Here is a 14,649-nt window from a genome sequence, read left to right as displayed (position 1 = left end):
CATAATAGCGTTGTGTTTCCTAAAATTATAAACCTAATTTTTAAGAGATTTGGTTTTTCCACAGTAAGAAAAGGAATGTTACATCTTATTATCCGTTTGCCCTTTTCATTCCGTTGTAATCCTATTACTTCCATAAGTAAGAACACATCCTTACATATTACATGTGATGAGCATGTTACACTGATATTTAAGAAAAAATATCTAAACAAATAGGTATCAAGTTAATAAATTAAAACATGAAAAAATTAAAATAATTTAAATTACTTGACTTCCATGTGTTTTTTACATGTAAACTACCTCAATGTTTCATAAATCAAATTGGATGCAATATAATTATTATTAAACATAATTATAACTATTTTAATTAAAATAAAATTATAATTAATATCAATTTTCTTTTTTATGAAATTATCTATTTATTTTTGTGGCTACACAAAATTTGTTCACGTGCATTCGTTTTGTTGGACTAAAATCCATAAGTTAATTAATAGGTCAAATAGTTGCATAAAAACTTTCATGATTAATAATGCATTGATGGCAGTTATTAAAAATCGGAAATGCTATGATTAGCCAACAATTCTAACCATAAAATATTTTTGACAAAGTAAAATATAGAAAGTTATACTAATTTCTCTCACACTATATAACACCATCAATCCTGCCTTTCATTCTCATCAAATCACAAACCATCTTCTCTCAATACAATCCTTCAAGTTATTATCAATGGCTTTCTCCAAACCTGGCATCCTAGCTTTACTCGTTGTTGCAACAATGTCAAACATCCACGTTGAAGCACGTCGTCTTCTTCAAAGCCCTGATTTACCACAACCTAAGGTTATATCTTCACCAACACCATCTATGCAAGATTTACCAGACACGTCTGTAATTCCATCATTGCCAAAAGGAAGTCTTCCACCATTGCATACTTCCATTCCCTCTCTTCCTAAGCATGCCATGCCACCATTTCCTACCTTTCCTTCCACTGAGTCATCTTTGAATGATCCATTAGTGTCATCACCAGCTCCCAGTCATCCTGAATCATCCCAGTCATTTTTCTCCTTCCCATTTTTCTCCCGATCACATTCACTCCTCCCTAAACCCTCAGTCGAAAATCCCTAAAAATTGATTTACAAGATGCATTATGTAATCAAACACATATATGCGGTATAATAAACACATTGCCTCATTTGTGTGATAAAATTGTATGAGGTTATAATGATAGTAGTATTTTTATTGTATTAATTGTATGACTATGTAATATAGTATCCATTACACCCAAATATAAGTAAAGCGGACAATTACCGCTACTACTTTTGGGATGATAAAGTTTATGTTTTTTTTTTCAAGTTACTTGACACTATTGTTTTGTAATTTTATATTACATTAATAATGAGTTAAACATTTAGATACTACTTTTATGACTCCTTTTTTTTTGGTTTAGTTCTTAATATTGTAAGTTTTATTTTATTTTATTATGTTTCGTGTGATGTATTTTTAATTTTGAAGTTATTTCTTCAACAATGAATTTTCTGAAGGATCAAATATCCATAAGTTTAAAAAAGGAATTTTTGAATATTTTAATCAAATACAAAGATCTTTATAATGGTACTTAAATAATTTAAACATAAGAACGATTTTAAAATATGAAAACATGTCAAAGCAATTATTTTGAGTTTGGTTTTGTTGAGAATTACAATTGTTATTATTTTTCACCGAGGTTTATCTCTTTATTTATTCTGATAAGTTTTTTGTGAGTTAGTTGTCAAAAATGTTGTTTTCTTGAGGCTTCATTTTTGTTTCTATTTTTTAATTTTGTTAATCAATAAATTTATTAGACTATTGGAAATTATGATATGTCAATTTTTTGTGCATATTATTAATTTCTCTATCTATTTTTTTAGTTTAATAGCTGAAATTCAATTTTGGTTCCCTGCAATTTGATATTCATGCTATTAATTTGGTCGATATAATGGGACTCCCTCCATTCCTTTTTATTAAGTGTCACATTTTTTTAAATAACTTTTTAAATTTTAAAGTAGTATTAGTTACACTCTTCTCAAAATTATCTCTAACTATTTATTGCAAAGAAAACAAATGTTAAATAAATAAATAAATAATTAAGGATATTCTAAGTTAAAGGAAGATTAATGTTCAAAAATTTACACATTTATTAATTTTCTTTATATGTAAACTAAAAAATAACACTTAAAAAAGAATAGGCTAAATGCATGTAATCTTTAGGAATTTCCTTGTGGATGAAGACTTTCGATAAAGAAATGTATGTCTCTCAAAATTTAAAGAATTAATTACTTACTATAGACCGTCAATCTAACCATATAAAATGTTTTCCTTCAAATCCAACACAGATAGTTAAACTAACTTAAGATTCCAAATATGCTTCCAAAAAGATCTTAATGGTTCACCAAACTACCATCCTTCAAATCTCTCACACAATATAAAACCATATAGAATTCTTTTGCTTCTCATAAGATTTCAAAGAAAATCCTTTCTATACTAATAATATACTCTTACAGTTCACCAAGTTATTGTTGGCCTCAACAAAATCCTCCATCATTACTGTAATTTCTGTTGTGACAATGTGAAACACATGTTTAGAAGCTCACAATCTATTACAAACAACCACATAACCAAATTTATTTAAAATTCCCACTTTCTCAAACCGAACATTATTGCCACATTTACCTTCAATACCAACATTACAACCTTTACATGGAAATCTTTCAACATTGCCATTTCCAACTAACATTTTCATCTTTTCTTAAACTTACTATGCCACCACTTCCTATATTACCTACCAATATTCCATCTCATAATATTCCACTGTTTTAACCTGTCACTTCACTTTCCAACGTTCACACCTCAATCCCAACGACTTTTCCCTTCATTCCATTTCTTTCCCCGTCACATTCAACCACTAAAGCCAACTTTATTTCCACGCCACAAGTTTTTTTTTCTTTTCATTTTTCTACTAATTTTATTGATTAATTAGACACGATTCGATCGAGGTTACAGTTTCCATATTTTTTATTTATTTTTATTTGACTATATAGCTAAGGTCAAGTCGACACTAACTATTTATGACTTATTTATTAATTTAGTTATTCATTTACCAACATGTTTCCGAAAAATGTGAGCCAACGCCTATTCATTCAAAAATTTAATTGATACGAAAAATATTTCATTTTCCCCTTAACCACTACATGTTTTTCAAATGTTTTTATTTTTCAATCATTTATTTATTTTAAATTTTATGGTGGTCATGACCGAAACTACATAAATGCTAGGATTAACCAACAATTCTAACCATAAAATATTTTTGACAAAGTAAAATATAGAAAGTTATACTAATCTCTCTCACACTATATAACATCATCAATCCTGCCTTTCCTTCTCATCAAATCATAAACCATCTTCTCTCAATACAATCCTTCAAGTTATTATCAATGGCTTTCTCCAAATATGTCATCCTAGCTTTACTCGTTGTTGCAATAATGTCAAATATCCACGTTGAAGCACGTCGTCTTCTTCAAAGACCTGATTTACCACAACCTAAGATTATATCTTCACCAAAACCATCTATGCAAGATTTACCAGACATGTCTGTAATTCCATCATTGCCAAAAGGAAGTCTTCCACCATTGCAAACTTCCATTCCATCTCTTCCTAAGCATGCCATGCCACCATTTCCTACCTTTCCTTCCACTGAGTCATCTTCGACTGATCCATTAGTGTCATCACCAGCTCCCAGTCATCCTGACTCATCCCAGTAATTTTTCTCCTTCCCATTTTTCTCCCGACCACATTCACTCCTCCCTAAACCCTCAGTCGAAAACCCCTAAAAATAGGTTTACAAGTTTCATTATGTAATCAAATACATATATGCGGTATAATAAACACATTGCCTCATTTGTGTGAGGAAATTCTATAAGGTTATAATGATAGTAGTATTTTTATTGTATTAATTGTATGACTATCAAAGTTAATATCCCGCTACTCCATTGGGATGATAAAGTTTATGTATTTTTTTTCAAGTTACTTGACTTTATTGTTTTGTAATTTTATATTATATTAATAATGAGTTAAACAATTAGATACTACTTTGATGACTCCTTTTTTTGGTTTAATTCTTAATATTGTAAGTTTTATTTTATTTTATTATGTTTCATGTGATGTATTTATAATTTTGAAGTTATTTGTTCAAAAATGGATTTCGTGAAGGATCAAATATCCATGAGTTTAAAAAAGGAATTTTTTGAATATTTTAATCAAATACAAAGATTTTTATAGCGATACTTAAAGTAATTTAAACAGAAGAACGGTTTTAAAATATGAAAACACGTCAAAGCAATTATAATTTATAGACGTTATTTCAAAAAAAAAAGTTTAGGCATATACTAGTATATTTATTTTGAGTTTGATTTTGTTGAGAACTACAATTGTTATTATTTTTCAGAGAGGTTTATCTCTTTATTTATTGTGATAAGTTTTTTGTGAGTTAGTTGTCAAAAATGTTGTTTTCTTGAGTCTTCATTTTTGTTTCTATTTCTTAATTGTATTAATCAATAAATTTATTAGAGTCTTGCAAATTATGATATGTAAACTTTTTTGTGCATATTACTAATTTCTCAATCTATTTTTTTAAGTTTAATGGCTGAAAGTCAATCATGCTTCCCTGCAATTTGATATTCATGCTATTAATTAGGTTAATTTAATGGGACTCCCTCCGTTCCTTTTTATTAAGTGTCACATTTATTAAAGTAGTATTAAATTAACTCTAACTATTTATTCCAAAGAAGACAAAAATTAAATAAACTAATAAATAATTAAGGGTGTTCTAAGTTTAAGGTTAAATATTATTTAAAAAGTGACACATTTATTAGTTTTCTTTATATGTAAACTACGAAATAACACTTAAAAAAGAATAGGCTAAATGCATGTAATCTTTAGAAATTTCCTTGTGGATGAAGACTTTCGATAAAAAAATGTACGGCTCTCAAAATTTAAAGAATGAATTACTTACTATAGGCTGTCAATCTAAGCACAAAAATTATTTCCTTCAAATCCAACACAGATAGTTGAACTAACTTAAGATTCCAAATAATATGTTTCCAAAATGCTCTTAATGGTTCACCAAACTACCATCCTTCAAATCTCTCACACAATATCAAACCATATAAAATTCTTTTGCTTCTCATAAGATTTCAAAGAAAATCCTTTCTATACTAATAATATACTCTTACAGTTCACCAAGTTATTGTTGGCCTCAACAAAATCCTCCATCATTACTTTAATTTCTGTTGTGACAATGTGAAACACATGTTTAAAAGCTCACAATCTATTACAAACAACCAGATAACCAAATTTATTTAAAATTCCCACTTTCTCAAACCGAACAACATTGCCACATTTACCTTCAATTCCAACATTACAACCTTTACATGGAAATCTTTCAACATTGCCATTTCCAACTAACATTTTCATCTTTTCTTAAACTGATTATGCCATCGCTTCCTATATTACCTACCAATATTCCATCTCTGAATATTCCACTGTTTCCAACTGTCACTTCACTTTCCAACGTCCACACGTCAATCCTAGCGACTTTCCCTTCATTACATTTCTTTCCCCACCACATTCAACCACTAACGCAAATGTAATTTCCACGCCACAAGTTTTTTTTTCTTTACATTTTTCTACTAATTTTATTGATTAAATGGACACGATTCAATCGAGGTTACAATTTCCATACTTTTTATTTATTTTTATTTGACTATATAGCCAAGGTCAAGTCGACACTACATATTTATGACTTGTTTATTAATTTAGTTATTCATTTACCAACATGTTTGCGGAAAATGTGAGCCGACGCTTATTCATTCAAAAATTTAATTGACACGAAAAATATTTCATTTTCCCCTTAACCACTATGTGTTTTTCAAATGTTTTTATTTTTCAATCATTTATTTATTTTAATTTTTGTGGTGTTCATGACCGAAACTACGGGAATGCTATAATTAGCCAACAATTCTAACCATTAAATATTTTTGACAAAGGAAAATATAGGAAGTTATACTAATCTCTCTCAAACTATATAACACAATCAATCCTGCCTTTCATTCTCATCAAATCACAAACCATCTTCTCTCAATACAATCCTTCAAGTTATTATCAATGGCTTTCTCCAAATCTGTCATCCTAGCTTTACTCGTTGTTGCAACAATGTCAAATATCCAAGTTGAAGCACGTCGTCTTCTTCAAAGACCTGATCTACCACAACCTAAGGTTATATCTTCACCAACACCATCTATGCCAGATTTACCAGACACGTCTGTAATTCCATCATTGCCAAAAGGAAGTCTTCCACCATTGCATACTTCCATTCCCTCTCTTCCTAAGCATGCCATGCCACCATTTCCTACCTTTCCTTCCACTGAGTCATCTTTGAATGATCCATTAGTGTCATCACCAGCTCCCAGTCATCCTGAATCATCCCAGTCATTTTTCTCCTTCCCATTTTTCTCCCGATCACATTCACTCCTCCCTAAACCCTCAGTCGAAAACCCCTAAAAATTGATTTACAAGTTGCATTATGTAATCAAATACATATATGCGGTATAATAAACACATTGCCTCATTTTTGTGATGAAATTGTATAAGGTTATAATGATAGTACTATTTTTATTGTATTAATTGTATGACTATATAATATAGTATCCATTACACGAAAATATCAGAAAAGCGGACAATTACCGCTACCCCTTTTGGGATGATAAAGTTTATGTATTTTTTTTCAAGTTACTTGACTCTATTATTTTGTAATTTTATAGTATATTAATAATGAGTTAAACATTTAGATACTACTTCGATGACTCCTTTTTTTTCAAGTTACTTGACTCTATTATTTTATTTTATTATGTTTCATGCGATGCATTATTAATTTTGAAGTTATTTCTTCAACAATGGATATCGTGAAGGATCAAATATCCATCCGTTTAAAAATGAAATTTTTGAATATTTTAATCAAATACAAAGATCTTTATAGTGATACTTAAAGTAATTTAAACATAAGAACGGTTTTAAAATATGAAAACACGTCAAAGCAATTATAATTTATAGACGTTATTTCAAAAAACAAAGTTTAGGCATATACTAGTATATTTATTTTGAGTTTGATTTTGTTGAGAACTACAATTGTTATTATTTTTCACCGAGGTTAATCTCTTTATTTATTGTGATAAGTTTTTTGTGAGTTAGTTGTCAAAAATGTTGTTTTCTTGAGTCTTCATTTTTGTTTCTATTTTTTAATGTTATTAATCAATAAATTTATTAGAGTATTGCAAATTATGATAGGTAAATTTTTTGTGCAAATTACCTATTTCTCTATCTATTTTTTGTTTTTGTTTAATGGCTGAAATTTAATCATGCTTCCCTGCAATTATATATTCATGCTATTAATTAGGTTAATTTAATGGGACTCCCTCTGTTCCTTTTTATTAAGTGTCACATTTATTTTTAAATAACTTTTTAAAATTTTAAAGTAGTATTAGTTACACTCTTCTCTAAATCATCTCTAACTATTTATTCCAAAGAAAACAAAAGTTAAAAAAATTAATAAATAATTAAAGGTTTTCTAGTTAAAGGATAATTATTGTTTAAAAAGTGATACATTTATTAGTTTTCTTCATGCTTCCCTGCAATTTGATATTCATGCTATTAATTAGGTTAATTTAATGGGACTCCCTCCGTTCCTTTTTATTAAGTGTCACATTTATTAAAGTAGTATTAAATTAACTCTAACTATTTATTCCAAAGAAGACAAAAATTAAATAAACTAATAAATAATTAAGGGTGTTCTAAGTTTAAGGTTAAATATTATTTAAAAAGTGACACATTTATTAGTTTTCTTTATATGTAAACTACAAAATAACACTTAAAAAAGAATAGGCTAAAAGCATGTAAACTTTAGGAATTTCCTTGTGGATGAAGACTTGCGATAAAAAAATGTAGGTCTCTCAAAATTTAAAGAATTAATTACTTACTATAGGTCGTCAATCTAACCATAATAAATGCTTTCCATCAAATCCAACACAGATAGTTGAACTAACTTAAGATTCCAAATATGTTTCGGAAAAACTCTTAATGGTTAAACAAACTACCATCCTTCAAATCTCTCACATAATATAAAACCATGTAGAATTCTTTTGCTACTCATAAGATATCAAAGAAAATTCTTTCTATACTAATAATATACTCTTACAGTTCAGCAAGTTATTGTTGGCTTCAACTAAATCCTCCATCATTACTTTAATTTTTGTTGTGACAATGTGAAACACATGTTTAGAAGCTCACAATCTATTACAAACAACCACATAACCAAATTTATCTAAAATTCCCACTTTCTCAAACTGAACATATTGTCACATTTACCTTCAATTCCAACATTACAACCTTTACATGGAAATCTTTCAACATAGCCATTTCCAACTAACATTTTCATCTTTTCTTAAACTTATTATGCCACCACTTTCTATATTACCTACCAATATTTCATCTCTGAATATTCCACTGTTTCCAACTGTCACTTCACTTTCCAACGTTCACACCTCAATCCCAATGACTTTTCCCTTCATTCCATTTCTTTCCCCACCACATTCAACCACTAACGCAAATGTTATGTCCATGTTATTGCCACACAACAATTTTTTTTTCTTTTCATTTTTCTACTAATTTTATTGATTAATTAGACACGGTTCGACCGAGGTTAACTATTTCCACATTTTTTATTTTTTTTTATTTGACTATGTAGAAAAAGTCAAGTTGACACTACATACTTATGACTTATTTATTAGTTTAATTGTTCATTTACCAACATGTTTGCGGATAAATGTAAGTCAACGCTTATTCATTCAAAAATTTAATTGATGCGAAAAATATTTCATTTTCCCCTTTGCCACTATGTGTTTTTCAAATGTTTTGATTTTTCAATAATTTTTTTATTTTAATTTTTGTGGTGGTCATGACCGATGCTACGTATTTCTTAATTGTTTTTTTTTACTAATTTTAATGTTAACGCTACATATTTATTAATTTATTTAGTTGTGTCGGTCTAGACCAAGTGTATGAACTTCCCACGGTCTTTTAAAAAATAAAAAATAAACATTTTGGTTTGAGAAATGATCAATCTCATGACCTTCACTTGAACTAATCCTTTGGGTAATCTCACCAACGACTACACCATAACAATTACACTAAAATTTAATTGTTACTCCTTTTTGGATGATAAAGTTTATGTATTTTAATTTTTTTTTAAGTTACATGACTCTATTGTTTTGTAATTTTATATTATATTAATAATGAGTTAAACATTTAGATACTACTTTGATGACTCCTTTTTTTGGTTTAATTCTTAATATTGTAAGTTTTTATTTTATTTTATTATGTTTCATGTGATGTATTTATAATTTTGAAGTTATTTCTTCAAAAATGGATTTCGTGAAGGATCAAATATCCATGAGATTAAAAAAGGAATTTTTTGAATATTTTAATAAAATACAAAGATTTTTAAGGCGATACTTAAAGTAATTTAAACAGAAGAACGGTTTTAAAATATGAAAACACGTCAAAGCAATTATAATTTATAGACGTTATTTCAAAAAAAAAAGTTTAGGCATATACTAGTATAATTATTTTGAGTTTAATTTTGTTGAGAACTACAATTGTTATTATTTTTCAGAGAGGTTTATCCCTTTATTTATTGTGATAAGTTTTTTGTGAGTTAGTTGTCAAAAATGTTGTTTTCTTGAGTCTTCATTTTTGTTTCTATTTCTTAATTTTATTAATCAATAAGTTTATTAGAGTCTTGTAAATTACGATATGTAAATTTTTTGTGCATATTTCTAATTTCCCTATCTATTTTTTTAAGTTTAATGGCTGAAAGTCAATCATGCTTTCGTGCAATTTGATATTCATGCTATTAATTAGATTAACTTAATGGGACTCCCTCCATTCCTTTTTATTAAGTGTCTCATTTATTTTTAAATAACTTTTTAAAATTTTAAAGTAGTATTAGTTACACTCTTCTCTAAATTATCTCTAACTATTTATTCCAAAGAAGGCAAAAATTAAATAAATTAATAAATAATTAAGGGTGTTCTAAGTTTAAGGTTAAATATTGTTTAAAAAGTGACACATTTATTAGTTTTCTTTATATGTAAACTACGAAATAACGCTTAAAAAAATATGCTAAATGCATGTAATCTTTAGGAATTTCCTTGTGGATGAAGACTTTCGATAAAAAAATGTACGTCTCTCAAAATTTAAAGAATTAATTACTTACTATAGGCCGTAAATCTAACCATAAAAAATTATTTCCTTCAAATCCAACACAGATAGTTGAACTAACTTAAGATTCCAAATATGTTTCCAAAATGCTCTTAATGGTTCACCAAACTACCATCCTTCAAATCTCTCACACAATATCAAACCATATAGAAGTTTTTTGCTTCTCATAAGATTTCAAAGAAAATCCTTTCTATACTAATAATATACTCTTACAGTTCACCAAGTTATTGTTGGCCTCAACAAAATCCTCCATCATTACTGTAATTTCTGTTGTGACAATGTGAAACACATGTTTAGAAGCTCACAATCTATTACAAACAACCACATAACCAAATTTATTTAAAATTCCCACTTTCTCAAACCGAACATTATTGCCACATTTACCTTCAATACCAACATTACAACCTTTACATGGAAATCTTTCAACATTGCCATTTCCAACTAACATTTTCATTTTTTCTTAAACTTATTATGCCATCGCTTCCTATATTAACTACCAATATTTACACTATAAATATTCCACTATTTCCAACTGTCACTTCAGTTTCCAACGTCCACACGTCAGTCCTAGCGACTTTTCCCTTCATTACATTTCTTTCCCCACCACATTCAACCGCTAACGCAAACGTTATTTCCACGCCACAATTTTTTTTCTTTTCATTTTTCTACTAATGTTATTGATTAAATAGACACGATTCGATCGAGGTTACAATTTCCATACTTTTTATTTATTTTTATTTGACTATATAGCCAAGGTCAAGTCGACACTACATATTTATGACTAATTTATTCATTTACCAACATGTTTGCGGCAAATGTGAGCCGACGCTTATTCATTCAAAAATTTAATTGACACGAAAAATATTTCATTTTCCCCTTAACCACTATGTGTTTCTCAAATGTTTTTATTTTTCAATCATTTATTTATTTTAATTTTTGTGGTGGTCATGACCGAAACTACGGGAATGCTATGATTAGCCAACAATTCTAATCATAAAATATTTTAGACAAAGGAAAATATAGAAAGTTATACTAATCTCTCTCAAACTATATAACACCATCAATCCTGCCTTTCCTTCTCATCAAATCACAAACCATCTTCTCTCAATACAATCCTTCAAGTTATTATCAATGGATTTCTCCAAATCTGTCATCCTAGCTTTACTCGTTGTTGCAACAATGTCAAATATCCACGTTGAAGCACGTCGTCTTCTTCAAAGACCTGATCTACCACAACCTAAGGTTATATCTTCACCAACACCATCTATGCAAGATTTACCAGACATGTCTGTAATTCCATCATTGCCAAAAGGAAGTCTTCCACCATTGCATACTTCCATTCCCTCTCTTCCTAAGCATGCCATGCCACCATTTCCTACCTTTCCTTCCACTGAGTCATCTCCGAATGATCCATTAGTGTCATCACCAGCTCCCAGTCATCCTGAATCATCCCAGTCATTTTTTGTCCTTCCCATTTTTCTCCCGATCACATTCACTCCTCCCTAAACCCTCAGTCGAAAACCCCTAAAAATTGATTTACAAGTTGCATTATGTAATCAAATACATATATGCGGTATAATAAACACATTGCCTCATTTTTGTGATGAAATTGTATAAGGTTATAATGATAGTACTACTTTTATTGTATTAATTGTATGACTATCAAATATAGTATCCATTACACCAAAATATAAGAAAAGCGGACAATTACCGCTACCCCTTTTGGGATGATAAAGTTTATGTATTTTTTTGAAGTTACTTGACTCTATTATTTTGTAATTGTATATTATATTAATAATGAGTTAAACATTTAGATACTACTTTGATGACTCCTTTTTTTTATTTAATTCTTAATATTGTAAGTTTTATTTTATTTTAGTATATTTCATTTGATGTATTATTAATTTTGAAGTTATTTCTTCAAGAATGGATTTCGTGAAGGACCAAATATCCATCCGTTTAAAAATGAAATTTTTAAATATTTTAATCAAATACAAAGATCTTTATAGTGATACTTAAAGTAATTTAAACATAAGAACGGTTTTAAAATATGGAAACACGTCAAAGCAATTATAATTTATAGACGTTATTTCAAAAAACAAAGTTTAGGCATATACTAGTATATTTATTTTGAGTTTGATTTTGTTGAGAACTACAATTGTTATTATTTTTCACTGAGGTTAATCTCTTTATTTATTGTGATAATTTTTTTGTGAGTTAGTTGTCAAAAATGTTGTTTTCTTGAGTCTTCATTTTTGTTTCTATTTTTTAATTTTATTAATCAATAAATTTATTAAAGTATTGCAAATTATGATATGTAAATTTTTTGTGCATATTACTTATTTCTCTATCTATTTTTTTTTGTTTAATGGCTGAAATTCAATCATGCTTCCCTGCAATTATATATTCATGGTATTAATAAGATTAATTTAATGGGACTCCCTCTGTTCCTTTTTATTAAGTGTCACATTTATTTTTAAATAACTTTTTTAAATTTTAAAGTAGTATTAGTTACACTCTTCTCTAAATCATCTCTAACTATTTATTCCAAAGAAAACAAAAGTCACTATGCCAAATAAGGGAAAAGAGGGCGCTTTTTTTGGCCTATAACAGCGCTTTAAAGCGCCCTCTAATCTGGCGCTGGCATAGGTAAAGACAGCGCTTTTTTTCCTGGTGAAAGCGCTCTCTAAAGTGGCTCTTTAAGCCCTTGTAAGGGCCACTTTAGAGGGCGCTTTTTAAAGAAAGCGCCCTCTAAAGTGGAAACTTTTAAGGGTTTAGAGGGCGCTTTTACTGGAAAGCGCCCTCTAAAGTGGAAACTTTTAAGGGTTTAGAGGGCGCTTATTTGGAAAGCGCCCTCTAAAGTGGATGGTTATTTAATTTTTTTTTTTTAAAAAGCTCTATATTTATTTATTTATTTTAGACAACCTGTATATTGAAGTAGTACACCTAAAACTGTATAATTTGAAGCCCTTTTTCACACATTGCATTCAACAAGCCTTATATACAACAATCCATACATATACAACAATCCACTGATATATAATCGTTTAACTTCTAAAGATTCTAAACATACAACCAATTCATAACTTATAAAGAAATAAAACTAAGTAGCAAAAGCATCTCTGAGATGTATGTTTTTTTTGCTAGCCGCAATCTTCTTAGCAACAACCTCTTTTTGTTCAATATCAATAGCATGAACCAAAAATATCATAAAATTAGTTAGGTGAAGTATAAGATCAAGAATTAACATTTTCTATGCATAAATATCATATAATTGTGTTTATACCTTTTTTTTTATGCAACTGACTCGCCTTTTATCCGACCATCCATTGCCCGCCTTTAAGTTGTACAACTTTAATACCGCAGACAATCTTGTGAATTTAGTGCAACCATCATACAAAGGTTTCTCTGCATCACTTACCAACCTCTCAAACATTTCGGGACAATCCTTAAGATCTCCTTCAAGTGCTTCTGCAATCTCTTCAACTCGATCACAATCGTATGTATCTGCGCCATTATAGTTTGAGGCATAGGTCGTACTATCCCCCGGTTCAACATTCTCGTTACTTTTCTCACCATGCAAATTCCAACATGTATAACTTCGATCAATTCCATGCCTCATTAGATGCGATGTCAATTGAACTGCGTCAACCCGTTTCCCATAACAACAACCCAAGCAAGGACATATCATTCTACTGGGGTCTTCGGCGTGCGCAACGGCAAACTTAACGAATTCTGATACCCCATTCTCGTACTCTCTGTTAGACGGTGTGGCTAGTGATCGAGAGGGGGGGGGTGAATAGATCACTTCTTTGAAAATAAATGGATTTAAAATTTTATCAGAGTTTTTAAACTTGGCGGAAAATTTCAGTCCCGAATCAACTTCCGTCTATTCTGAACCGCTACTAGAAAACTGGACACGCGAGTTTATTGCTGGATTTGAATTAGAATGACAAAAGTTATTAACACTGGAATCTTATCCAATTGAATGCACTTATCACTAAATTCTAATTCCAATGAATAAAATTCAGCTAACAGTTTTGTCAAACAGTTGGTGTGTATGTGATCAATAATGAACAATAGTGGACTTTAGTTAAAGAAGTTTTCTTGCCACTATTGTATCACAAAAAGTGCAGCCACAACACACTATCTGAAATTGCGAAACTGTTGAAAACGTAAAGAGAGATAAGGAAAGAATACGATACGCAGAGATTTGGTAAGGAAGTTCCCCACGTCGTCCTCGCGTGTGGGTACGTCTCCCTCTCAATTTCAAATGAAATTGAGAAC

General features: G+C 29.5%; 1 protein-coding gene across 1 annotated transcript; it reads left to right on the top strand.

Moving 5' to 3' along the window:
* Positions 1-11,493: 11,493 nt before the first annotated feature.
* On the top strand, positions 11,494-11,868 carry LOC127102695 (protodermal factor 1-like). The gene has a single exon (XM_051040042.1). It carries the CDS (start codon positions 11,494-11,496, stop codon positions 11,866-11,868), a length of 375 nt encoding a protein of 124 aa, XP_050895999.1.
* Positions 11,869-14,649: the final 2,781 nt, after the last annotated feature.

The sequence above is a fragment of the Lathyrus oleraceus genome, chromosome 7, assembly GCF_024323335.1.
Source record: "Lathyrus oleraceus cultivar Zhongwan6 chromosome 7, CAAS_Psat_ZW6_1.0, whole genome shotgun sequence".
Lineage (NCBI taxonomy): Eukaryota > Viridiplantae > Streptophyta > Magnoliopsida > Fabales > Fabaceae > Lathyrus > Lathyrus oleraceus.
Note: the sequence above shows the minus strand (reverse complement) of the source record. Positions and strands in the feature narration are given on the sequence as shown.

Coding starts and splice junctions, on each gene's coding strand:
- LOC127102695 (XM_051040042.1), top strand. CDS start 11,494: ATGGATTTCTCCAAATCTGTCATCCTAGCTTTACTCGTTGTTGCAACA.